Source organism: Gallus gallus, chromosome 15 (assembly GCF_016699485.2).
Source record: "Gallus gallus isolate bGalGal1 chromosome 15, bGalGal1.mat.broiler.GRCg7b, whole genome shotgun sequence".
Classification (NCBI taxonomy): Eukaryota; Metazoa; Chordata; class Aves; order Galliformes; family Phasianidae; genus Gallus; species Gallus gallus.
In genome coordinates, this window is record NC_052546.1 from 8,285,817 (window position 1) to 8,311,598 (window position 25,782).

A 25,782-nucleotide genomic window follows, 5' to 3' on the forward strand; every position below is an offset into this window, starting at 1 on the left:
TTTCCCTTGAAATACGCTGCTTATCACTGGTCTGCTAAGACATGCTAGTTAAAATGTGAAGCACGCTGCAAGCAGTGCAGGTAGATGTGTGCTAGGTGCCAAGGTTAGTTGGAACATCTGGATATAGAACATGGCTTGGATCACTTGGAGTCTGGGATCACTTGGTCAGTGTGCAGGCACAACAGATTGCCACTGCAACGCCTGCAGTCTGGAAGGGATGTTTTTGTGATGTCAACATCAGAGAGATCTGTCCTTACATGTGAGAGCTGCACTGAAGTCTAACACATTAAAAATAGCTCTGTAGGCTAAAGATGAATACACCTCGGGCTCCTGTATTGCAGTCTAACAGTCAGAGTTGATTATCAAAAAGCATTTTCGAGGAAGCTCAGGTATAGGGTTTCCTGCTTTATCAGGTCTTCTGCTTTATTTGCCAATTGGCAAAGGGTCCAAAATTGAGGTAAAAACTGACAGTGCTGAAGAAAAACAATCTGACTCCCCAGCCGAAAAAAAAAGGGGTTCAAATCCTTCTAAACCTTTTCCAGAAGCCCACTGTACTCACATGGATTCAATGAAATCCATTTTGAAATCTTTTTTTTTTTTTTTTCTCCATACACAAAATATCCCTAAGTGATGGAAGAATGTTTCTCTGAAGTAGCAGGCCAATGATTATTTGTCATGCGATGGTCACTGAGCGTCACTTCGGTTTTACCCTTCCTCCTGCAGCCCTGCTGTTGCTAGAAGTTTCAAAGGCATCTGGTTCTTTCTCATGATTTTCTGGTGGCACCCATTAGTCCCTGCCCTTCCAGGAGGGAAGGATCCCATAATGTCCACATATCACGATGGTTTGGGCTTTAAATCAGCTTCTAAACTAATGTCAAGCAAAATGTCAGTCAGAAGTGAATCATTTAGGCTTCTTAAACAAAGGCTTTTCTATGTCTTATCTTCTTGAGCTATGGTGATTCAGTTATTTTCCTGTCATTAGCTCAGCTACCATAGGGCCTTGGATGAGTGGCATCTTCACTACTGCTTGTTATCTGCTTATAACTTACTTTCCTCATCTGAGGCAAACCCATTTCTGCTCTCTTTATCCCTTTGTAAAGTATATATTAAAATATTTCCCATTTCCCAAGCTGGTGTATCTTCACTGATAATAATGTAGTAACACGGGATCTAATTGAACTCTCCATCTTTCAGATTCCACATCATGGTTAATAAAGCTGTGACAGCAGTTAAAAAGGGAAAAAAAAAGTTCTGACAAAGATTTATTAATTAATTTATGCTTGTGAACAAATGTGTCTGACAGTTGAATGATGAGATTGCCATATTCTGTACAAAGAGCTTATTCTGGAAATCTACTTTCTGCTGCATTTCAGCACCTGTAGTATAGAAATTCAGGAGTGGGTGTCAGCTCACAGACTCTAACCCAGTTATGAGGATGGCTGCATGCCCAGATGAGATGAAGGTTCAGATTTCTTGCTACTGTTCCTGCTTCTGTATGTTCAGTCTGGCTAGAAATGATCAAGCTGCCTGACGCCTGGCACAGGAGGGAGATGCTAGTTCTTACCTTCCTATGTTAGGCTTGCCAGAAGGTTTTATTACCTGGAAAAAAAAAAATCTCCCCCAACTCAAAAAGCTATTTCACACTAAAAGCTGGAAGGAAAGAAGCTAGTCAAGCTGAGCTTTCTGTGCCTTTTTTTTTTCTGTCCATGCTGAAAGTTGAGAGAAGTCTCCTTCAAAGGAAAAGAACCTCTCTACTTTATCTGGGGGGAAATGGCAGTTCTGTGGTTACTTGAAAAATTCTGCTTTCTGGCAGGTGAGCAGATACTGACTGGTAGTGACATTTTGTGCAAAACACTTGCAGATGAGCAGATAATGACAGCGAATGTCATTTTGTGCAGAACACGTAGTTTTCAAACTTTTAAATACATATTTACGTATATAAGAAAGACATATAAAATCTTTGTGTTTTTTTTTTCTTTCAAGACTTAATTTCCTCAACTACTGGCAAAAAATAAATACTAAATTTTTTAATCTTCACTTGAATTGTCAAATTCCTCCCAGTCTGATACGCTCATAACTTCTGATGGAAGGTCAAGGTGATACTTCATGCGGTCTGCATGCCATTCTGAGAACCATTTCTCTGTTTCCATTAAAATAGCCCTGGGCAAGGTGAGGACACAGGCAGCCATCCCAGAAATATCATCCTCCAACTGGGGTCCATCCTCCCAACAGTCTCTCTCTGCATCATAAATGTGGACATAGTCCATGCGGATTCCTCTGTTGTGGGATCTGCCTCCCAGGACGTAGATCCTGTTGTCTAAGACAGCGATACCTGGCTCTCCATGTCCTGCAGGAAGTGGACATACATTTGTCCACTGATCAGTGCTTGGCCTGTAGCAGGCAACCTGTAAAAAGTAAAAAATACATTAGCGAAAACTGAACTTGGATCTTAGTGACAGAGCCTGGCTGTATGGCAAACTACTTATGTAGCCACACTATACCATTTTGATGGGGTATTGATAATGGAGAGCATGTATCCCATGCAGTAGAAGTACAACACTCAGAGGAAAACGGTGCGTATTTGCCGTATAACTGAATCACAACATCTGACCCAGCTGTTGTGCTAACAGCTGTATGTCATTCACAAAAATATATACAGAAGTGTGAGATGGGGACGCGTTAATATAAGCTCAGACGCAGCACATCTGTTGGCATTAGGAACAAATGTGCTGTATCATACAAACATGACAAATCTGCTAAACCATCTCTGCACCACATGCTGGAAAGTTTTAGATTTCAGTGGGTACCTACTTTACTAACTCCACTCATTTGCAAGCATCTTTTTGTAACTCAGATAAACTTTTCACTTGAATTTTGCTATCTTCATTGGCTTTATAAAAGCAGTTACTCTTTTTTTTTTTTGTCTTTTTTCATGTCTTTAGCAGTTACAGAAGCCAGAATGAGACACAAGAAAATTCTCCAGTCATCACTGCCCACCAGGTACTGTACATTTTATTGCATTATACAATTGCCACCCAATCCATTCATTGCACTTTCCAATATATCCTTAACAAATACCATCCTGCAGTTGTATATTGCTAATTCCAAAGTTCTTAACTTAGGAAAAAATGCACATGAGAAGGTAAGGTAAAGGAAACTCAGCTGATGTGCTACTTATGGGCTATATGCATGGGAGTGAATGTCATTCAGCAAAGATATTTTAAAATTTACATGAATCTCAAATGCTACAGCTTTAATGCTTAGACAATGCATGCAAGATAGCAGCAAATAAAGCATGGCAAGTTCTAAAATTAAGTGGAAGAGAGCTGATGCTGTTGCTCAGCAGAGAGTTTTACTTGTGTACTTAGGAGGAGAAAGATATTAGTGTGCAAGCATCTGTAAGAAACACTCTTCCAAGACATAAGTATGATATGGTCTCACCTGGTGAACATCCCTTCTGTAGCCAGAATCATTGTTGCTTCCTCCAATTACATAGAGCTTTCCCAGCAGTGCAGCCATGCCATGCCAAGCACGTCTCTCTGGACCATCTGCTAAAACTTCCCAGCGGTCAGTCTTTGGATCATAACATTGCAGCTCCTTCAAATAATCTTCTCCTCTCCTCCCACAGGTAATATACATCTTCCCATCCAGTGCTGCTCCAGCGTGTGCATATACCTGCATCACCACGTGGGAAAGCAAGAGTTTGAGGTCTGTGTTTATGTATTTCTCCAAGCTTCAAAGTATGGCATAGACATTAAAGAAGTGACATTCTTCATGAGTCATGCAGATTTTAACATCTGGAAGGATTTTTTATTTATTTATAGACAACTCCTTTCAAGGTGCTTATGTTGAAAGTGTGAATTTCTAAATTAATTACCCCAGAATTTCCAAAACTTCCAGAACTGCAGTGGATTGTCATTCCTTATTATTTTTTAATTAGAAACTCATCCACATAATTACTTTTCTCCCTTGTCTACTTGGAAGTCCGTGAACTAAACAGTATATAGAAACTGATGTACCCTCACTCAGAGGGTGGTGAGGCAGGAACAGGCTGCCCAGAGATGTTGTGGATGCTCCATCCCTGGAGGCTGGATAGGGCCTGGGCAACCTGAGCTAGTATCTGATCTAGTGCCTGATTTAGTGGTTGGCAACCCTGCCTATGGCAGGGGGTGTTGGAACTAGATGATCTTTAAGGTCCCTCAAATCTAAGCCATTCTCTGATCCTATGGTACCTTCCCAGTATTTGACGATTTCTTCTAATTGAGAATAAAGCATGCTATCAGGACTGCAGATGAGAAGCTTGTACTACTCATTGTTTACCTGCCCCAGGAGGAATGGGAAATTTCCTGAGGTTATATGTTCAACTTGAAATGATTTTAAGGATTAATGCAACAGAGGTGCAGGGGAAAACAGGAAGAAAACAAGAAAAATAAGCGTTAAACATCAAAATTAAAATTATACACTGTTATCATTCTTTATTGGTATGTTTATCTCAAATACAAAAGCTACTGCTTCCCATGTGAGTATCAGCAAAATGAAAGCTACGCGTGAGAAAAGCATCCAAAAAGATGAAATTAGGAACTGGGGAACTGTATCAGTGCGTGTGGCTGACGCACTCCTTACCTCCTTCTTCAGAGGTGTCACATATTCCCAAGTGTTGCTTTTAGGGTCATACCTCTCCACTTCTCTCAGGTCTTCATGGTAATCTCGGCCTGCGACGGCATATATATAATTGTCCACAACACAAACACTGAGGTCAGCATGCTCTTGCTGTAGGGACTGGATCTGGAACCATTTGTTGTGTCGTGGGTCATACCTTGTAAAAGAATGGGATCAAAGAAAGTGATTCATACGTCCACAGAATCATTGCTAGAATACAGACAGCACCACACATGAGGGGTTTTTGTACTGCCTTTGCTTGAAATTAAACTCAGCTGTAAGTGAAGTGAAATATGGCCTTGTCAGCATTTTATTATTAGCAAAGTTCTTTTAGTCTATTTTTAGAAGATGCATTTCAGCTGATATAATCATGCCATAAAAGCCTAGGTTTTCCATTGTCTGTCACACACCTTCAGATTATGTATCAAAATCTCTGCTAGCATAAAGCCATTCTACAAGGTAAAACATTCTAACAGTAGCACAGACTGAATCTGGATCTTCAAGACATCAAGAGGGTGCATAAGCATTTTGTGGCTTCTCTGATTCTTTTTTTCCAACATATATGCTGCTTCAAGTAAGCCTCACGATTAATTTTCAGATAAAAGTATCTATCTAATCTGGAAATTGTAGTTACAGTGACAGCTGATGGTGAAGTGAAAATATGCATGGCATGAAATCAGGGCAATTCCACTAAAACTAGTAAAGATGATTGATTATATTATCAAATCAAAAGGGTTTGTATCTGTTTTTGCAATGTAATGGGCATCAAGATCTAAAACTGTTCCTTTCTCCAGTGCATTTTTTTCTGGCACAGAACTGATGACAACCCTGGAATGCTGCTACTGTGCATGCATTCTCTCAATAATTAACTAATAACAGCATTTTATTTACAAATCCTTTCTGGTAGCTAAATCCCTTTGTACTGGAATGAGAACTACACACAGAGGACTTTTGGAAAATCTCATTTCAAGAGCATCTAGACAGTCTAGGATTCTGGAGAATTCTAGTTCATTAACATTTCCCACACCTTTAATACTTCACTCCCTCCAATAAAGAAGAGAAGGTTGCATGTTTAGTACTCTTGAATAAGCAGCTGTTTCTACCCAATCAGGCTTGGCTTTGTTCCATAAGGATTGCTGGAAGCTTCCTGTTGCTATGATGCTAATTTCCTTATTTCTTGTGATTTCTTTCAGTGAGAGGCTCCTATCTTTTTTGCCAGCAAGCATACAGACTGCACTAAAGGCTTACTGACTCAGAGATGGGCAACAGGGTGGAAATAAGAATAGTAGCAGGATTATCCTTATCTTACCTCCAACACCTTGACTCTGCTCGAAAACCACTTACATTGTTGTCTCCACCAATTAAATATACAAAATTATTGAGAACAGCAATCCCCTGGTTGGACATTCTGGGGGCTAGTGCAGCTGTAAAGTGCCTCCACTCTCCCAACAGGGGGTTCAGATACTTGGCTTGATCACTGAGAACAATGGATGGAGTAGAATGCATCCCTCCAAATCCCACTACACACTGGAACTCTGATCTCAGCTGTGTCTGGGAGCTCTGGAGCATTGGCTGAAGACATTCATTCTTGTGGTACATTAGTGCATCTGCGACTGTATCTTTTAAAGGACATGGACTTAATTTGTCATGAAGCCTTTGCAGGATCTGGGGTTCCATCAGAGGAAAACGAACTGTCTCAAGTAGCTTAAGGGGCTCCATCAGGGAGACCTGATCTGTCTCCAGTTGCTCTGGAGAATAATGATAAAAAAGTGCACCATCATAAACTTCAAATTCATAGTTAACCTCCAAACGGTTGCTACTGAGAAGGGAGTAGACCTTCTGCAAGGGTAGCTGTCGGTACGCTTGTGTCCTTGAGAAAGCTGCAAAGTTCTTCAAAATGTAGGAGTCCAGCTGGTCGCTCAAGTGTCTCAAGTCATAATGGTCAGCTAGTTTGTATACATCGAGGATGTTCTCTTCATCTACCCAGGACATTAGAAAATCACAACAGAACTTAATGACTTCTGGAATCTGCAAGAGAGAGAGAGCTTTTATTTCAGACACCATTTGCCTTACATTCAAGATACAGATGACAGAAGCACAGAACAGGAAGCTTCCAAAAACTGTAAAAAAATTGTTGACAAGAAAATTGCCCTTCTCACAGAGTCTGAGCACCGTGTTCACCTTTCACCAGAGAAAAATCACAACTCAACATGGGTACGTAGATGAATGTAACCCAGATCTTCTAGCCACACTATACTGCAAGCCTTTGAGTTTTGCTTCTTGTGTAGCAGCAATGCATCTTGTGGGGCACATGGGATACTGAACAGCCAGGCTGCCTCATTTGTTAGCATGAGAGATGCAGGCTGCCTGGGAGGCAGTCATGGAAACAGAAGGCATGAAGGACATGATAACAGCTGCTCCTTCAGTTGCTCTCCCAGAGCACTACAGACACACTATATCACAGATTGTAACTATAACAAAAATATCTGCATCACTCAAGAGCATAGAAAGCCATTTGAGAAGATCATTAGCATTTAGTGTTGTCTTGGAACATTATCTCAAGTTGTATCTGGCAGGAGGATAACTGGCAAAGTAACAACTGACCAAGAGTTCCTCCACTAACTAACAAACTATTGCTAAGTGTGTAGCCAACCAGAGCACCTGGAGTTTAAGGTTAGTACCAAATCCTGTGCAGCAATTAGCTGCTGGGAAACTTAGAGAAAGAAAAGACAAAAAAAAAAAAAAACTGTCTTGAAAGCAAAAGGCACTTTCTGCAGAAACCATGGTGGTAGTGATGAGGTCAGCTAAGGTTATGTGCCTGTGGACTCAATCTGGGGTAGATCTTGGCAGGTTTAAGCAGCACAATGGTTTCTGAGCAGCACGCCCTGTCCTTTATCATAGGTGAGCAGTATTCTATTCTAGGGAAGCTTTCATATGCTGATCAGTGAAAGTGAGAGCTTCATAACATAGTCTTTTAGACAAAATGGTCTGTAAGTGATGAAACCACTAGCACAGATCAGACGTGCAAGCACTCATTCTTTGTTCCAGCCCTTCCAGTGGTTACTGTGTCCCAAAGAAATTCTTCTCATTGGACTCATGCTGTTTCACTCCCTAGCCCTCCAGCCATGTTTTCTGTTTCTTTCATTCTTGCTTTTGTTTCTCGCTTCTTTTTCATCATACCTCCCAGCACCTCACCTGAAGCTGACAGGCTGCGGCTAAGGTTTCCTGTACACTGTTCACACTGAGTTCCAGCTCAGAAGTATAAATGAAATTCAAGATTTTACACATTGCGTTGTAGGAGATGCCATGAATATGAACTTCTTCTTGTTCCATCTCTCTCAGTCCTCCTGCAAACATTCCTCTGTAAAAAAAAGAAAAAAAGAAAGATGTGCATTGAAACTATGTTCAGTTTCCTTATTTTATGCTGTCCTGAAAACATAACAAAATACCCAAAAAGATAAATCCTAGTCAGACACTTCTTTGGGATTACCTCCTTTCTAAGCCAATGATACAAAAAGCACAGACTTTCAGGACTGAAGAAAGAAATACCTCTCATTCTGCAGGAAAACAGTGGGGACCACCTGAAAGGTGTAATTCACAGTGGAAGGATTTAAATACAGACCCAGTACATATGGATGGGCAGTGGGTGAAGGCAGATACTCTAGGGATGGGGCAAGAGAAAAACAGGAACTTGAGTTTTTTTAAGCTAGAGCAGTTCTTCCAGATTTGTCTGGACTGCCTTCAGATTTATTTGTTTACAAAAATAAAGCGAGTTAGCTTCTCCCCTTTACATACCTCCAAGTACCTCCAAGGCTGTGAATGTAGTGGAGGTAAGCTCACAGTGCACTCACAGGAGCTTTATTTCTACAGACTCATAACAGAGAGATGAATAAAGCCATCCGTAGCATTCTGAAGCCCATTCAGCTCTACCTTATGGATCGAATTCTACACTTGGAAGCAGTGTGATAAGTGTGCTAACAGAAGATTTGGAAGTTGCAACGTTGCATTAGGCTCATACACGTGCTTGTTACTGCCATACTGAAAGCGTACCTGAAATAGTCACAAGATGCAGCTAGCAGTATCCGATGAGCCTCAATAGGTTTCTCTTCCACTACAAGAACTACATCAAAGAGGATGCTGCTGTCTCGGAGAGATACCAAGCCACTGAGCAAAGCCTGAGAGTGCTCTGCACTGCGGTATGTGTTGCTGGTGCGCTGCTGAAGAGAGGACTCGAGTTGAGCTTTGTGTGGCTGAGTCAGCTCCTGATCCTCCGCCATCCCAGGCAGAAATGCTCAGCCAAAAGCTGCAGCAGAATGAAATCTGTGAGACAACAGAATCAGCAAAGGTTTGTGTCTTTTGCTTACAAGTGGTCCTCTGATTCATCTAGCACCGTAAATAAATCAAACCAACTCTTCAGTCAAAGGAGAACCATCAAAAACAATTCTACCAGAGAGAAATTATCCTGAATGATACTGAAAATAGACAGGGATACATCAGCATATCAAACTGGCAGAACATGACATTACTACTGATTTTTTGACTCCTGGTTTTCCAGTCCAAAAGTATGTTGCATGTGGGGATATATACATATTTTCACTTCCCAACCTATTGCCAAACCCCTTGTTGCCTTTGCATTTCTATGACGTTTGTAACAAACAGCAGATCTGTCACAATTTTTGCCAAATTCCACATTGCTCAATATCCTCAAATAGCTTCATTGTAACGTACACTGCACCTTCAGTCTTTCTCTTGATATTTTACTATAAAATCTGAAAGCTTTATTCTCTCCTGTTATTTGCTTTATCTTCCTTAGCTGAGCACATTTCCATTCTGTACAATACCATCTGAAACTACAGGCTTTGCAGTGAGCTTCTTTATTGTGCTGACTTCAAGCTAGCATGTACAGCTCCTTTTGACTTCACTGTGCGTCTCTGAAGAGGGGATATTTCCTTTAGTGTAGGCAGTATAGAGGGCCATCCCATACTGCTGCCACTGACACTATAGGAAGGTCCTTACAGCATATGGGGGAATGCCTGCAAAAAGCTAGCTGGAAGTTGCTGTTTCATGCATGTGGTTATGCTCTCAAAATCTCATGATTCCTCTCTTAGCATCCTGTAATTTACCCTTTCCATTGTCTCTGAAGAATGTGAGAAGTTGCAGCAGTTAGATCTGATGGACTATGCCTAGTTGTCAGAGCAGACACTCAAAAAAGCACATTAGGAAAAGGAAATACCTTAGCTGACATGGCTGCTTACGGCACAGTTATAACAGCCTCTCCTCCAGTGGCTCTGGGAAATAGCTTAGTGGCATATGAGGGACAGTCACAAGGGGTTATCAGCAAAAGCAGAACAAATCCAACAAATCCAAACAAACAATGAAGAGATGAAACCACTGTTTAATAGTACCAGCCATAGACAGGGAATGCCACATTAGAAATCTCCCGAAGTACTGCAAGGTATTCTGTGCATGGTCAGTGAGGAAGAAGCTGTCTGGATGGCACTAAGAAATGTGAAAACAGTTATTGCACTGCCTGAAGGAATTCACCTTATGCTGTCTAAAACAAAAGGAAGCTAGGTGGTAGTGCTTGCTGGGTGCGATGGAAAAAAATTGCAAATGTATATTAATGGTTGTCTGCTCTTTGCCAGCAAAACCAGGGCATCGAGCTCAGAAGAGAAGCTCTGATAAGACTGCCTTCTAGGAAGCACATTCAGGTCGATTATACAGGGAAGCTATCCATCATCAGCTGAAGAGATGAATAATGGATTCTTTTTCATGACAGGTAGATGTTTTTCCTAGAAATAAGATGACTGCCTTTGAAGCAGACAAAACATTACTGTATCGTTTTATTTGCTCCTGGGAAATACGAGTGATAGATTGAGGCAAGGCAGATAATATTAAAAGAAAGGCAAGTGAAGGAGTGAGCATTACTAGGTGTTGATCAGAAATTCACTAAGACAGTAAATGCAGCAAAAACAAATTAGGCTGAGATACTGTCCAAATGAGGAACAAATTCAAACAAACCACATTTACAGAGTTGAGGTGTTTTAATGTGGTCAATGCTCCAAAAAATGTACCTTTTCAACAAATTAGGGAGTTGTATCAAAGTGAGCCTCTAAAGAGTGAAATAATTGCAACAAAAAGCAGAATTACATGTAATAAATGAGCTGTTTTCTCAATTCTAAGACTTTTGTTGGGTAGAGAAAACAGCATGACCTTTGATGCAGCCTTACTGTGTGTCAGCATAGGTGGAAGTGAGGCTAGAGGAGAAAAGAAGTGTGATGTGCTACAGCTAAACTGGACATTGCATCTGCACAACAAATTTTAGCAAAGGCATATATTGTAGAAGTAGCTTAATTTTATATATATATACACACATATATGAGATTTTTGTGGATTGTTGCCTACTCGCCATTGAACAGTGAGTGGGGGCTGACCAGAAGGAATCACATAGCTGATATACTGAGTGCCCTCAGCTTCATAATAGCTGTACGAGAGGCAGCTGGGATTGGGTGGGTACAGTTGTGGAAAGTGGTTGCTTGAGTGAGGGTGGGGGAAAATTGGGTTGGTATTCTGGTTTTCTGAATTAAGTGCAGTGCTCTTGGTTAGCTGATAATGTTATATATGTCTCTACTGTGTTAAATGTAGTCTACAAAGTTGCTACAGAGGGGTATCAGTGTTAGCAGAGCAGTGTCTTGCTTTGCCAACTATGTGGTCTAATTGTAGTGTTTCTCTAGTGTGTTTTATGCCTTTGTTACTGCCTAAAATCTGATAGCCCAAACAGTGGTAGTGTGCTATTTCATGTGCAGTGTACCAGCTGGGTGCAGGGAATCACTGCTAATATATCTAGGAATTCTTGTGCCTGTCAGCGTCTGTCGATCTTAAAAATGACAAGGGATTCTATTGTAACCGTACATTATCTAACCCCATCTCAAATCTGCGTTGTGCTCAGTCTTCTCTTTAGAGGGAGGAATAAAGGGGCTAAATGTAGTACAAGAGGTACAGCTGTGAATGAAGGTACAAAACAGACCTGTTCAATTTCTCGCATGCTGCAGAAAGCCTATTTACTATTTTTCCTTCCTGACCATACATGAACTCTGTTGGCTTGTAAGCCTGGAGACACCATTTTCACAGGCTAGCATATCTACCCTTGTCAGTGAAGGAGCTGTAGGCAGGCCTTTGCTTGGCATTACAATCCCTTGAACCATACAGCTAAGTCTTTTCTGTTGTGGGCCTCTCTAGCATTGGCTTCTTGATAGCAGAATGTTCTTGTGGTATTTCTGGTCTCTTACTGAGAAACTTGGTCCATGTAACATTTCTAGAAATCTAGTATTTTTTTTTCCTCTTGTGTGAGTTTATCAGTGTTGGGCAGCTGTTAACTGTGAGATTCAGGGGCTGAGAATTGCAGGACTGACCCTAAGGTGGAGGAGATGAATTCTTTAACAGCAGCAAAGACAAAAAGCACCTTTGCATGTGCTGTGGGACTCTGTTTCCAGGAACAGGGGAAGGCAAGTCCTGTTCTAACTCTTGTTCTAGGCACTTTAAAAGTAGATGAAATCAGGGACTTTCTTAGCTGGCTGCACAAAGTCCTACAGTTAGGTTGGTTTGTATTCATCTTTCAAAAGGCATTCGTTAGTGGACTGACTAATATTGGGGTATTACAACTGAATATCTAGTGCATAAAGAGAAAAGAGGTGTATGAGGTCAGTAATTGCATGTGCACTTCTATAACCAATGCTAATGTGGGAAGACATGTACTGTTTGGTCACTTCATATCAAGGAGATGAAAGAATAAAACAGTCACCCCCCAAAAACCTAAACTCAAAATCTTCAGAGCTATCTAGCACAACATGGCTGCTCTTATTCAACAGACTGAAACTTTCTCTATTTTGTGCCTGGATTCTATTTAGAAACCAGGAGAAAGCAACTGTGCCTTGCAACCATAGAGACAGAGGAAGCATCTGAAGGAAATTAGTATTTCCTATACTATGTTCAAAGTTCATTTTATTATTAGTGGTCTCTTGAAACAAGCTGCACTGGAAGCTAAGTATTTTACGGGCTTGCTGAAAGTTCTGTGATCATCTTGTTTTCTATTTTCATTACCACAGCATACTTCTGCAGAACACTTGTATGGAAAGAAAATACAGTTATTCAACTAAAGTAACTGTTTATCAGTGTATGGAAAGAACTGTGGCTTGGTGTTTAGCAAAATCCTCTTCCTGATCAATGACAATACTTGCCTTTACACTAAAGGTATGTAGAGTATGAGGGAGGAGGCTGGCAGTGGGACAGGAAGAGTTGAGGGAATACAACTTGATCATTCAAATGGCAAAATGGTGAGACACTGGGATGCTGGCTTGCTCTTGTGCTCACTGAAAGACTTCATCTGTTTAAGAGCACAGGGTACAGGAGTAGGGTAGCTCAACTAGAATGGGGAAAGGGAAGATTAAAGGTACGGGACTGTAATGCCAAGATGTTTGTGTACTGCTCCAGTAAACCAACCTGGGGAGTGGCAATTTATCAGGTTACAGTATGTGCTTCCTGAGACTGAGAACGGTCTTGCTTCCGTACAAAATAATCTGTGTTGTACCTGGATGCACCTTCCAGCAGCTGGGTCTGCGAATGTTCTGGGCACATTCTGATGTCAGTATAGGTATATTCAGCCTTTACAATTTGCTGAGATATGTTATGCACCCATCACATGCTTTAAACAGACTGTTGATAATTCAGCATGTTGAAATCTATTATTGATATTGCATGGTACAGTAGAGCCCTGGATTCTGTGACTAGCATCCAAGCCAGACAGTGATGCTTACTAGCGTGTGCTGGGGGTGGTGGGCTGTTCTGAGAGCTTGGTTACAGGAGGGGGAGTATCCAAGTTAGTTTCTATGGAAACTCAGACATTTCTGTATCTAATTGCTTCTGGCTGTCAGTTACATCTCTGTATGAGGAGGTATCTTACGCAGATCATGATATTTTCTTCTTCATCAGCTGTGCCCAAAATAAACTAGAACTTGCTGGTGTCGGGTATCCTAGTCCTGTTTAGCTTGCTGCCATATGGACAGGTGGTTCAAGCCTGGTGGGGGTCCAACGCTTTCTTAGAACTGTGGGATAATTCAGACCAGAGAGAACCTTGGGAGGTCTCTAGTCCAATCTCCTGCTCAAAGCGGGGAAAACATCAGGTCAGGACACTGGTAGCCATGTCTAGTTAAGTGCAGAATATCCATCCTTTGTGATATTTGGAAAACTGAGTGCTTGACCATCAGACTTGTTTTCTTTTTTATCCGGTCCGAATTCTGTTCCTGCAGTTTATGGGATTTGCCCTCTCATCCTCACCCTGTGCATCGAAGGGAATGTAATATCCGTGCCCTAAGGCTTCCCACACCTCCATGTCTCCCATAGGAGTAGGAAGAATTAGGATCTAAGCCAGGCTTCAGCTGACAGCCTGATATGAGACAGCAAGATACAAGACTAGAACAAAATGCTAGTTATGCTGACTCTCGGGTTGCAAATGTGAATAGGCAGAACCTGGCGAGGTACCAGAATTCAACAGGGCAGAGGGCATGCAAACAAATAAATCAACTAGTCAGGGAGCGTGTATAGTGGGGAGGCAGCTGGGTGCCTGCCAAAATAGCTGAGAAAACAGATGTAATGCCACAAACAATGCAAACTGAAAAGCAAAACTATTGTTCAGCATAACTGGAACGCAAATACTGGAATGGTTTACCAACTACGCCATGATTTGCAATGGGCACTTGTAGGTTTGTTTGCTATGTATGACATGTGAGTATACCATTTTGTGTAGACAGATTTAAGTTAGCTTCATGGCTGTGCAGTCACAACTGTGCAAAATAAATATGTATCTCCTAAAGTACCTTTTCACCTAGGGAACAAGTGGGGGAAATAACCCAAACCTTTAGCCTAAGGTCCTCACAAAAAGAAACTATGGCACCTGGTACCACATGGCATCTCAGTTTCAGTTCTGAGCACTCAGTGCTGGCAGTTACGTCTTTGCTAGGCCTACACGCGCCATCTTCTTTAAGTCACCAATGCTCATCCCTCTGAGCTGAATTTGTGAGTCATTTTCACTTTCTAGCATTAGTAGTACACTTGAAGTGTGGGAGGAAACCTAAAGGTGTGGTTTGGGAAACAGCTTCCGCAAACGATGCTGTCTCACAAATGTTGATATTCATTCCTTTCAGAAACAAACGTTTGGTTTTCTTCCCCCCATGCCTTTTACAATGTATTTCTAAGACACGCTGAGACTAAAACATCTCATGTAACATAGATATGGCAAAACTTCCATGAAATCTATCCATATTTAGGCACAGAAATATTTAAAAAGGCATTTTTTTTTCCTATGAAAAGCAGCATAACCTGAAGAGCACGAGCTGCCTAACTTGAATATTTTGCCTTACCCACAAACCGATAATCTCTTTCTTGTAGCCTGCCCAAATTCATGGAGCTGTGAAGTCTTCTGATGGGTATCTTTGGAGCCTACGGCCCTAATAACTACCACAGGGAAGCTGCAGTAAGGAAAGCAAACTCGATACAGTGCTAAAATGCTTTCTCCGGAGGCTTCATCATTTCTTTCTCTCTTTCTACTTTCAGGTTTGGACAGAGCTGCTGTTGTGTTTGGAGGAGGAAGGAACAGCTATGTTTGGACAGCGTGCACCTGCCCATCCTCAAACCAAGTGGCCTACATTAAGGCTTCAGCTTTCTCCAAACTGAAGATGGAGCGTAGTCCTCAATGTTTAGCTCTACATCTACGGAGATCTGTAAACCTTCCATAGAATCAGGCATAGTTCCTATGCCCAAATACAGCTTATCAGTTAGCCAATGGTACGGGCTGTGGGACTCTTGAGAGGCTTGGCGAGTTGGCAAGGCTGCTTTGTTGAACTACTTCAGTCACATCATGCATTTTTAATTGCCTAAAGTACACAGAAGGAAAAACGTTAAAGCAGTAATTAGTTCTGTGCCAAATACAATTAAGTGACCGGGTGGAGAGCAGAGGGCACTTCCAACACATTCCAGCTCCGCTTTCCGTTTGAAACAGGAACTCACTTGCACTGCTCACCGTGTTTGTTTGTTTCTTTCCTGCAAGGACCTGCACTGTTTGGTTGTCATTTCCCCCCCGTCACCTACACGTTTGCACACCAGGAAAACAGAACGCGCAGTTTTCTCTGCAGGGGATGATGCTACCCGGAGCTGCACCCCGCTCACAGAAGCGCTTTGATTCAGCCCCAGCCGTGTGACAGCGGGGTGAAGGGCAGTTCAAGCACAGTGCCGCTTTTGCTTTCCCTTTCCCTGCCGACACCGCCTTCGGGTCCGTGTCCCGCACCGCCCCGGATCGCTGACCCCACGTACCCCGCGGGGCCGGAACGAGGAGGCCCCACAGCCCGAGCCCGGCCCCCCCGCGCCCCCTCCTCCAGAGGCAGCTCAGCTCGGCGCCGCCCCTCCCCCGCCGCCCCACCACCTACCGAGAGCGGCGGCGGCAGCCTCCGCCTGCGGCTTCCGCCTTCATGCGCCCCGGAGCCGCGGCGCCCCCGCCTGACGCGCCCGCCCGCCGGGGGAGGGACGGACGGCGGCTGGTGGCGGCCGTGGCGCGCGGGACCCGGACACCTGCCGGCGCGGCGGCGTCCCCGGCACTCAGGACCGCCGCCTGCGCAGTGCGACTGTGCGCTGCGCGCGGCCGGCCGGGCCGTTCCCGTAGACAGCTTGCGTGGAGCAGGACTACAACTCCCGGCGCGCCCCGCGCCGCGCTGAGCGGCAGCTCTCGCGAGACTCGCCAAAGCTAACTCCCGGACTTCATTTCCCTCCGGCCTTCAGCGCGCCGGAAGTAGTGGCGTGCGACTTCCGGGTTGGTGTGTGAGGGCAGCGGCAGCGGCAGCGACGGCGGCGAGGAGCGCGGCGGTGGGGTGGCAGTGAAGGTCGGCAGCAGGCGGGGAGCGCGGCGGTGGGGATGGACGTGACCGGGCCCGAGACCGACTGGCGCAGCACCAACTTCCGACAGAAGCTCGTCAGCCAGATGTGAGTGCGCGCCGCGGCCCGGGTGTTGGGTAGGCCGCGTTTCGGCCGCTGCCAGAGCAGCTCTAGTGCCTCCCGCTGCCCGTGCTCGAGTGGCCACGGCTCATCTGTCTCCGCTCTCCGCGGGTCCTTCGCAGGTGTCGCCTCCCTGCCTGGTTCTGTCCGTGGTCCTTGTTACCCCTGCGAGGGGCCCTCACCACCGGCTTTTGCTCGGAGCTTGTGCGGAGGAGCCGGCCCCTGTTTGGCTTCGCTTCTCCGATCTCTGTTCCTTTTTGCACTCCTCTTCCCCGGGAATAGCGGCTGCTTGGCCTGCTGGGGAACCTCTGTTTTAGGGTTTCCACTTTGTGATGCTTAGTGCTGCCAAGTCTGACATGCCCTGTTCTATGAAAAGCACCATCATTACCTTGCATCTGACTTGTAAATAGCAAAAATGAAATGAAAATGTCAGCGACTGAATTTGTTGGTTATTCGGTACAGGATGTTGCTGTAGCAGTTCTAAACAAGTGTGTACATTGGTATCTACCTGATGGATAAAGGTTGCTTAAAAGAAATAAAGTTCAGCCTTTTTGGTTGTCCACTGTGAAGCAATCTCTTTACTTCAATTACTTCGCTGCTCAACGTGCTTTTCCTATTATAGGGAAGGTTCTTTTATCTTATGAAGGATGTTTATCATAGAAGTGAAAGTGCTTTTCAAATCCTTATTTATGAATGCTTGAAGAACTTTGAGCGTGCCTCGTGCCTTTTGAGAGCCAGGGCTTTCCTGACTGATGTTTTAGAGTTCAAGTGTTCTGGTGTTCATGACGGATATTGATGTTTGTTTGTCAAAGCTTTTTTGGTGTTCAGAGCTCATGTTTTGCTGTCTAAACTTTGCACAAGATAATCTAATTATTATGTCAGGTGAATCTTATGTGTTTTCGTCTTCTTTTGTACTTCCTCATCAACACAAGCAAACAGAACTGCCTTGCAGTGCCCTGCAACTTAGAGGAAATGAATATGAATCAACTGATACAAACCTTAATGCAATGAGCATTTGTTGTTTGTGTGTTTGCTCTGCAAATTGTGACTGTTTTTCTGTGAGCAGTAAGCAGCAATGATAAATGTTTGAATGGGAAACATACAGTGAGAGATAGAGATTGAATAGGTCAATAGTGGAGAAAGTAGAATTAAAATTTCTTCTGTTTGCTTATACATTTACATATACACACAGACATCTTTTTTATGATCTGTTTTTGTTGTAAATGTATTGATGCAGTCTTTTTTTTTCCCCAAGGACTGTGTTCTGCAAGCAGTGTATCTTCCTTGCACTCCACCCTGCTTTCTAGTAATACTTCTTATGTTTTCATTCACTATCTCATGTTAAGAGCAAGCAAATTTGTTACTGGGATAAGCATGCAATGATTGCAGTGTTTGGTTGTGTTTTTTTAATTTTGAAAGTGTATTGCTATGTGTTAGATATCTGAAAATAGATTTAATGTTGGTACTTAAAATCAAGCAAAGCTACCCAGAAGTAGAGTTTATAATAGATAGGTTTATTGAATGAGAAATAGAAGCAATACGTTGCCTAAAAAGACTTGAACTCTGTGTGTAGCAAGTTCCCGTTTTCTTCCATAAGCTTCCAGTGAAGCTTATCTACTATTTGGAAGAAATGAGTCATCAGAAAGTTTTCTGAGCTTGTGAGAAGGCTGTTCATAACAGGCTTTTGTGTACATATGTCTTCCAGTTCATTGTGACAATGTAAGTGATAGGTATTTGGCAACTTGATCTTAAAAGTATGGAACAATTTGCATACTTCGTTTTGGGTACCTCGTTATAACTGCTGAATGTGGAAATGTTAATTTATTGTTATTTCGTGTGGATCTCCCTTCCAACTCTGAATGTTAAGATACATATAGATAGATACAGATAGTTAGATATTTAGAATGACATTATATGAAGAGACGCTGCAGGGATGCTGTGTGCAGTTGGTGTCTGAGTGAATGTACCTATGATCAGTGTGTATCATTTGGTTATCATCACCTGAGAGAACACTGCATTTGACTTAAAAAGCCTCACCCAATATTAGGTTCCTGTGTGACTGCAGGCCCAAACAGCCGCACAGGACTCCAGGAATGCCTCAGCACTCGGATGGCTGAGGCTGGGGAACAACTCCAATTGGCCCCACGTTATTCCAAGAGACAGCAATGGTTCAGGAGTGTGAATACGTGTGATTGAAAAGTACCCCTTTGCTTGCTGCAAAGGCCAGAAGAGGCACCTAGCAGTGCTTTGGGAGTCTTTTTGAAATGATTTTCCTTCATGTATTTTTAAATGTATTGCCCAAAGGACAAATCTGAAGTGGGTTGTGTGGTGGTAAGGCTCAGTACATGGTTGTGTTTAGCTCCTGCCTACTTGTAGCCTATGGCAAAAGGAGCCGTGTTGAGTGTAGAGGAGGAATGTAACTCAGATTGTATGATGGTCCATAAGTGCAGCATTCAAGCTCTTTGCTTGAAGTTTAATGCAAGTATTCACACCTAAGGTTGCGTAGGTTTTAGCTAATGGTTCAGGTAGATGAGATGAAAGAGGATGTGTGAGAGTAAATAAGGGTGGATAAATGTGGAAAGCACATGAAAGGAGGCGAAGACTGAGGAGCAAACAAGGAGGAGATGGATCAACTGAAGTTCCCTGAATGAGGGAAAGAAAGCATTTGCTTTGCTGCTGTCTGTGAAATACTTAACAAAATCAGTTTGTATAGCAGCCATCACTTTGTATTCTGGCCTAGCCTGTTAGGTGAGACCTCAGGGGAAAAAAAAAAAACAACAAAAAGAAAGCCAAGATGTTTCTCCCTTTCTGGGACTGTAGAAAGTAAAGGGTTATTTTATAAATGCTTATTTTTACACAGCTGTGAACTAGGAAGCTTCTGCCTCTGTGGTGTAGATGTTTGGGTTGTCATGTGGCAACGTGATAGAGAAAATTCTCTATGTTTAAAAAAAAGTAACTCAGGAAAAAAGGCTAATTTTAAGCTGGGTTCTTCTTTAGTACTGCTGGTTACACAGCCACACAGACAACTGTGTTGGTATAACCAGCAGGGGAGGCTTCTGGAGTTTCTGAAGCTATGAAGGAATTGCTTCTGTGTGCAGCAGGAAGGTGATTTTCCTCACTGACAAACTGTAAAGAAAGATAAAGCTAGAAGTAAGTCTGTGTAGAGTCTGGATTGCTTTCTCCTCTATAGCTAAAAGCAGCATTGTGTGTGGCTGATGCTGATCCCATATGTCTGGGAAACTGAGAAGGAATAACAGCATGCATCAGTTCAGGTTAGGGGCTGAGCTGCTGCAAATGAGCTCTGAGAAGGACCTGGGTGTCCTGCTGGACAGCAGGCTGGCTGTGAGCCACCGGTGTGCCCTTCATAATGCTCTAGAATGCCAAATATAAATGGTAGATAGATATACATGTAAGAGTAAATAAGTTATTTATTTTGTTTTTTTTTTCTTTTAAGTTCCTGACACTACACTGATCGCTGTGTTTGTATTGTGGCCACTTATCTGTGTGTTACTTTCTTTACTTGTGTTTGCATAACCTTGTCTTTCTGCCTGCTCAGTTCTTGGTGCTCTCAAAACAAGAGATGTTTTGTAATGGGACTAACAAGTTAATGATGAGTCAGAGCGTAGCGTGGTCTTAGAGGAAGGAAGCCTTTCTGAAAGAGAAACTATTGGAAAAATGAAGGCATAAACGAAGAACTGGATGCATTTTGTTCCACTGCAACAGAGTTCCTTTATGAGTTGTTCATTTTAAGGCTTGTTTGCCCATGAAAGAGTAGTTACTCTGCTTTACGCTCAGAGTCTGCTTTGTTTTGAATAACCTTTATGTTTAAAGAGCATTTTGTAGTGTCTGTCAAACCACGTGAGCAAGTTACCATGAGGGGGGCTTATGCAGGTAGCTGTGCTTTACTGACTAATCTGCTGTGTCTTGCAAAGAAATAGCTACACACTACTTGCCTGCTGCTCTGCACGGTAAGGGTGTGAGTTGTGGCAACTGAAGCTCCTGCATTTTAAGGCTGTTGCATCTGCTCCGCTCACTTGTGTGAGGGGTTTACTGAGTTATTTCAGGAAGCTGAGCTAGCCCAGTGCGCATACAAACACCAGCCCTGCTGCAAGGAATGTGGTCAAAATTCAGGGGGAAGAAAACAGTAATCTATTTCAGGCTGGCTGAAGCTTTCCCTGCCTTGCATTTAGCGTAGGATAGTTGCTCATGCAGGAGCAGGTACTGAGAAATAGGTTGCGAAGCTATTAATTACAAGGTGAAAGTATTTCCTGGTAACTTGTTTGGGGAATATAGACTGCAGCTACTAGGCTGCTTTAAAACAGAACAGGTTTTACAGTGAATGAGACATTTCCAAAACCAAATATGTCTGTAGGATTTGAATAGGGCCGTTCACCTGTCTGAACTCCTGATTTTAGGACTTGTTTATCTCAGTGCATTTTTTACAGTGGGATTGCTTGCTTCTTTTTGATATACTGAGAATGCCCGTTGTTTTCTACCACAGCAGAGTACATTTGTGTGGGGGATTTATTTCCTTTTCATCCTGCCCTTTTAATTTCCCATTCAAAGGGCAGATTTAGGTCCAGCTTCCTAGAGGTTTGATGGCTGTGTGATTCTGAATGGTGGAGAACAGTAAGGCTGGGGGGGAAGCTTTTTATGACCAATTTCCCTCAATAAGGCCTTCTCATCTTACTGCTTCATCCATTGCAGTCGTGCTGATTGTCCCCTCCCTTCTGTGCACGTTCTCTGTCCTGATCAATGCTCCAACTCCTTGGTACTGCTCATTGCCTGAAGGCACAGATATTTTACCAATCTTCTTCTAATTTTTCTATGCCGTGTTTAGAAGAGGGTAAAAAGGTACTGTGCAGACCTTTCTAACTACAGGAAATATCTTTTTAATGTCCTCAGTTAATGCCCAGCCTCGTTTCTTCTTTTTCTTTTCCAGTGATGAAGCAATGAGGAAGGCTGGTGTTGCCCATAATAAGTCCAGCAAAGATATGGAGAGCCATGTGTTTATGAAGGCCAAAACAAGGGTAAAGATTCTCTGTTTGTTTTCAGAAGTTACTGGTTTGTCAAAACTTTGGGATGAACCACAGAAACAGCAAATCCAATGCATGTTAGGAACTGGTCTGTGCTCAGAGTACCTAGTTGTGAAGATTTTGGGTTTATGTATGTTCCTCTTACACTGGGGGAAAGCTAATCATTTCGCATGCTGTGGGTGCAGCAAAGTGGATTTCAGGCCAGGGGACTGAGACTACAGCATTTAATGCATATATGGGATTGTGCTTGATTAAATTCTTAAGGAGTGAATTGCATAGAAGTTTCTTTACCTAGCACTATCCATATAACCAGTTTGGTGATGGAGAGGCACTAAGATATCAACAAAAAAGCTGCATTAGGAGTAAGACAAAGAGAAGTTCTGTGGTGTGTGTGGAAATCTGGTTATCATGTACAGTTCTAGACTCTACCCAAATGCGTAAGCTTCTTTCCTGGAGTTCTGTTACAAGAAATTGGATGCTGTTACTGTCTTCAAACATGATGTGTTTGAGGTGGAACTTGCGATGTTGAAAGTTCTGTGTTGCTTATGTCACAAGTTTATTCCTGCTAATAGCCTCTCTGACCCTGGAAGTGCCAGTGTGTCATCTTAGCACTGTGGAGGATTCTTATGTGCAGTTTGCAGCACGTTCATAAATTGCTGCAAAGGCTGTTTGTCCTTTCACTTCTGGCACTTCTTCTGGATGTTAGTTTTCAAATACAAAAGCAAGCAAACTATTATAATATTAACAGCATAAAATAGCTTTTGTAATGTAAATATGACAAAAGACTAAAGTGAGTCAGTATACCCCATGAGCAAGTTCAGTACTTAAAAAAAGGACTAGAATGGATGGAGAATGGATGTATTGGTATACAATTAAATACACATATTGTGATCCTATTAATGTGGCTGTCATAGATATTATTTCCATTGAATTTTGTGTTTTTGAGCCTTCTTGTACCATCAGCCTTCTGTGAAAGCATTCCCACTTAGCTCATGAAGGTCAGTCCCTGCAAATGAACTACTCTGAAAAGCTCACAGACCTTTTGAAGTAAAATTCATTATGCTGAGGGGGAATACTAAAGGGCTATAAAGTCATGGTTATCTGTTTCTGTATCCTGTGCTAAAATACTTTTTGCCTTTAGGAGGAATATCTTTCTCTTGTGGCCAGACTTATTATCCATTTTCGAGATATCCGTAAGTAATCTTTTTTCCCAGTGATTGCTTATTAGAGGAATGGGAAATAATAGTAGATTTCAGGATTTATGTGTGGTTCTATATGTGATCCATCACAAATTGCTTCAAAATTTTCCCCTGTAATATACATGCTGAATTTTTAAATACTATTTCTTTTACAACATCCATACATAGTTTAAGAGCCTTTGAGAAACTATTGCTACTTTTGTACCTTCCTTTTAATTTTTCCTATTTTTTTTGCTTGCTTCTCAGTGTTTATGTAGTGTTCTGATTACCAGATTTGGTTAATTTAATGTGTTTTGTTTAATTTGATTACAAAGATGAATTTTTTTTCCCCCCTTCCCAATCTGCTTGTTACAGCTATGATAGAGCTGTCTGGGATTATGGATCAATTGTTTGGAAATAGGTATAACTACAGTAGACAATGATTTTTAAGAAGTGATAGATACATATATTTCTTAAGGAGAGTATATCTGAAGTGCCAAATCTGTGTGTGACAAGATTAACAGATGTAATTAATGTATTTTTCTTTTGCAGACAATAAGAAATCTCAAGCCTCAGTCAGTGGTAAGATGTCTTTTTCTTCCTTCCTTTTTTTCCTTTTCTAAATTGAACAACTCAAAAACTGGGGATGTTATGTACTAAGGTGGTGGTGAATTTCCTAGCTGGAGAATGGAAATGTACCACAATAGTTTCTTGTGTCTTCTACCTCTGTGGTAACTCGTAAAGCAATTATACTAGGAACTTAATGTGATGTTCCTAGTAATGAAGTAAACAAGTATATCATTATTATCCCCCTGTAGGCTAACTGTGCAATGGCTGGGATTGATCAGCATCTCCACTAGACAGTTAAAAATTGTTTGATAATTATTCTTAAGGAAGAGAGTGTGTTGCATTCTGTACCCAATCAATACTACTTTGGCACCTCATGTTCTGTTTTGCCTTTTTTAATTGCTGTTCTCTCTTTGACTTCGCTTTTCCTTATGCCCAGGGTTGAGATTGTGATCATTCTCTTGAAAGGCACTGAATTTATTCACTGTATAAAATCAAAATGTTGTGGTGGGGACTAGGGGAACTGCACTGCAAAGTACTACCTCTGGTTTAAGCACTGCTCCTCAGGAGGAGGAGGTTAATTGAATCCATAGTAAACTGAATCCATAGCTGGAACTCTGTTCTTGGTTTTTGAGGTTATGAGTTATTTATCCTCACGGGGCTTTGCTGCCATCCTGTTTTGACTTGAACAGACATGCAAAGGTGGCTAAAAAATTCCCTTGTCTGATATATTTAGTATCTGTTTGGAACTTTGCAAATCTGAAGCACTTTAAATAATCTTCACTCTGTTTACAGAGAGGTAAAAACCTGCCAGAAGCCTCTTGCAGTCTTGCAGTGAGAGTTAGGGTATGGATCTAGTTATGGTTTGAAGCCAGTAGGTTGGAGAGTGGGTACTGAAACAGAATTCTGGGGAAGCAGTTGCATGGCTGGCTGCATATTGGTAACTATTTTCTTTGTAGATCCGATGAATGCCCTGCAGAATCTAACTGGGGGTCCCCCAGCAGGGGCGCCTGGAATGACTATTGCTTCCCGAGCTCAAGGAGCACCGATGAGTGGGATGGGTGGCCTTGGCCCAATGGGGCAACAAATGAGTCTCCCAGGACAGCAACAGCCTCCTGGAAGCACGGGAATGGCCCCTCATGGTATGCCTGGTGTCTCAACAGCTACTCAGCAGAGTAAGTATTCACTGTGTTTCAGTCACTGAAACTGTTGGGTTGGTCTTTCAGTAGATAACTCTTTTCCACAAGGAGAAGGTGCTGAAGGAATTTCATACTTCTGGCTATATCTTCTGCTGGAAGAGTTGATTTCAAATACTTGTATCTACTGGGGTAAATGTCTTTCTTAGCATAGTGAGGGAGGGTCCTCTTCTGTGAACAAATGTTTCCTCCATCCTCCAAGGTGTCAACTTCAGAACTTTGTTCTATGGAACCCCCTTATCTTTTTTGTGGCTACCGTGCTTCCTATTAGTGACCTCTGTGCATGTTTTCATTAAGAACTCTTACTTCTCAGAGAATTCCGTGGATCCCAATGTGGTCCTTCCAGGAGATCTTTTAGCCACACAGCTTCTACGCATTTTTACACTGTGATTTGGTTGCTGACTCAGTATAGACAGCAAGTTGCAGAGGTAGTTAGGAAGGAGCGTTGTTGATTCTGCAGTTAATGTACCTTCTCCATTTGAGGATGCAAAATTATATGCTGGTCATGAAGAATATCTGCATGCTTCAGATTATCTTTGATTGTGAAATTGTACTGTGTAACTGTCTCTTGTCTTGTTTGGGTTTCATGTTTTTAAGTACAGTCTACCACCTTTTTAGCTCAACTTCAGCTTCAGCAGATAGCTCAGCAGCAACAGCAGCAGCAGCAGCAATTCCAGCAGCAACAGGTGGCTTTGCAGCAGCAGCAGTTCCAGGCCCAGCAGTCAGCCATGCAACAACAGTTTCAGGTGCAGCAGCAGCAGGCAGCAGCAGCTGCAGCAGCCCAACAGCAGCAGCAGCAACAGCAGCAGTTGCAAGCCGTCCAGCAGCAGCAACACATGTTGAAACTGCAGATGCAGCAGCAGCAAAACCAACAGCAGGTGATGACAAAATAACTAAAATTGCAATTGAGTTCATCTGTGGTGAGTTACAAGTCATGTGAAGCTTAGCTTGCAAGGAAGTACTGATTGTCAGCTCTTGCCATTATTAATACAGTTTCACTTTGGGACTTCAGTTTAGCTTGGCAACGATATATTGCATGCCAGAGGAAAGACTTAAGTGTAGGTTTTTGGTTGCTTTCTTCTGTTGTAGCAATAGAGAATTAAAACC

General features: G+C 42.4%; 2 protein-coding genes across 24 annotated transcripts in view; one reads left to right on the plus strand and one right to left on the minus strand.

Moving 5' to 3' along the window:
• Positions 1-1,249: 1,249 nt before the first annotated feature.
• Positions 1,250-16,187, minus strand: KLHL22 (kelch like family member 22). Of its 3 annotated transcripts, none has more exons than XM_046901332.1 (7): positions 16,137-16,187; positions 8,710-8,962; positions 7,855-8,020; positions 5,969-6,687; positions 4,624-4,816; positions 3,442-3,675; positions 1,250-2,405 (listed from the first exon to the last, which is right to left on the minus strand). In XM_046901332.1, exons 2-7 carry the CDS (start codon positions 8,934-8,936, stop codon positions 2,028-2,030), a joined length of 1,917 nt encoding a protein of 638 aa, XP_046757288.1. In that variant the 5' UTR covers positions 8,937-8,962; positions 16,137-16,187; the 3' UTR covers positions 1,250-2,027. The 3 variants fall into 3 exon arrangements, with proteins under 3 accessions (XP_046757288.1, XP_046757286.1, XP_415234.1); XM_046901330.1 differs by having other exon boundaries at positions 8,710-8,979; XM_415234.8 differs by having other exon boundaries at positions 8,710-16,187.
• A 320-nt stretch (positions 16,188-16,507) lies between these two features.
• The window catches only part of MED15 (mediator complex subunit 15), a 28,512-nt gene continuing 19,237 nt past the window's right edge, over positions 16,508-25,782 (plus strand). For all 21 annotated transcript variants that reach the window (XR_005840030.2, XR_005840027.2, XR_005840032.2 and 18 more), the window contains exons 1-6: positions 16,508-16,686; positions 21,641-21,728; positions 22,876-22,927; positions 23,465-23,494; positions 24,439-24,654; positions 25,294-25,553. Coding sequence is in view for 5 of the 21 variants with exons in the window: in XM_040648119.2 (XP_040504053.1) it covers positions 16,619-16,686; positions 21,641-21,728; positions 22,876-22,927; positions 23,465-23,494; positions 24,439-24,654; positions 25,294-25,553 (714 nt within the window). In the remaining 16 variants the exon portion in view is untranslated. The remainder of the gene's footprint in view (positions 16,687-21,640; positions 21,729-22,875; positions 22,928-23,464; positions 23,495-24,438; positions 24,655-25,293; positions 25,554-25,782) is intronic.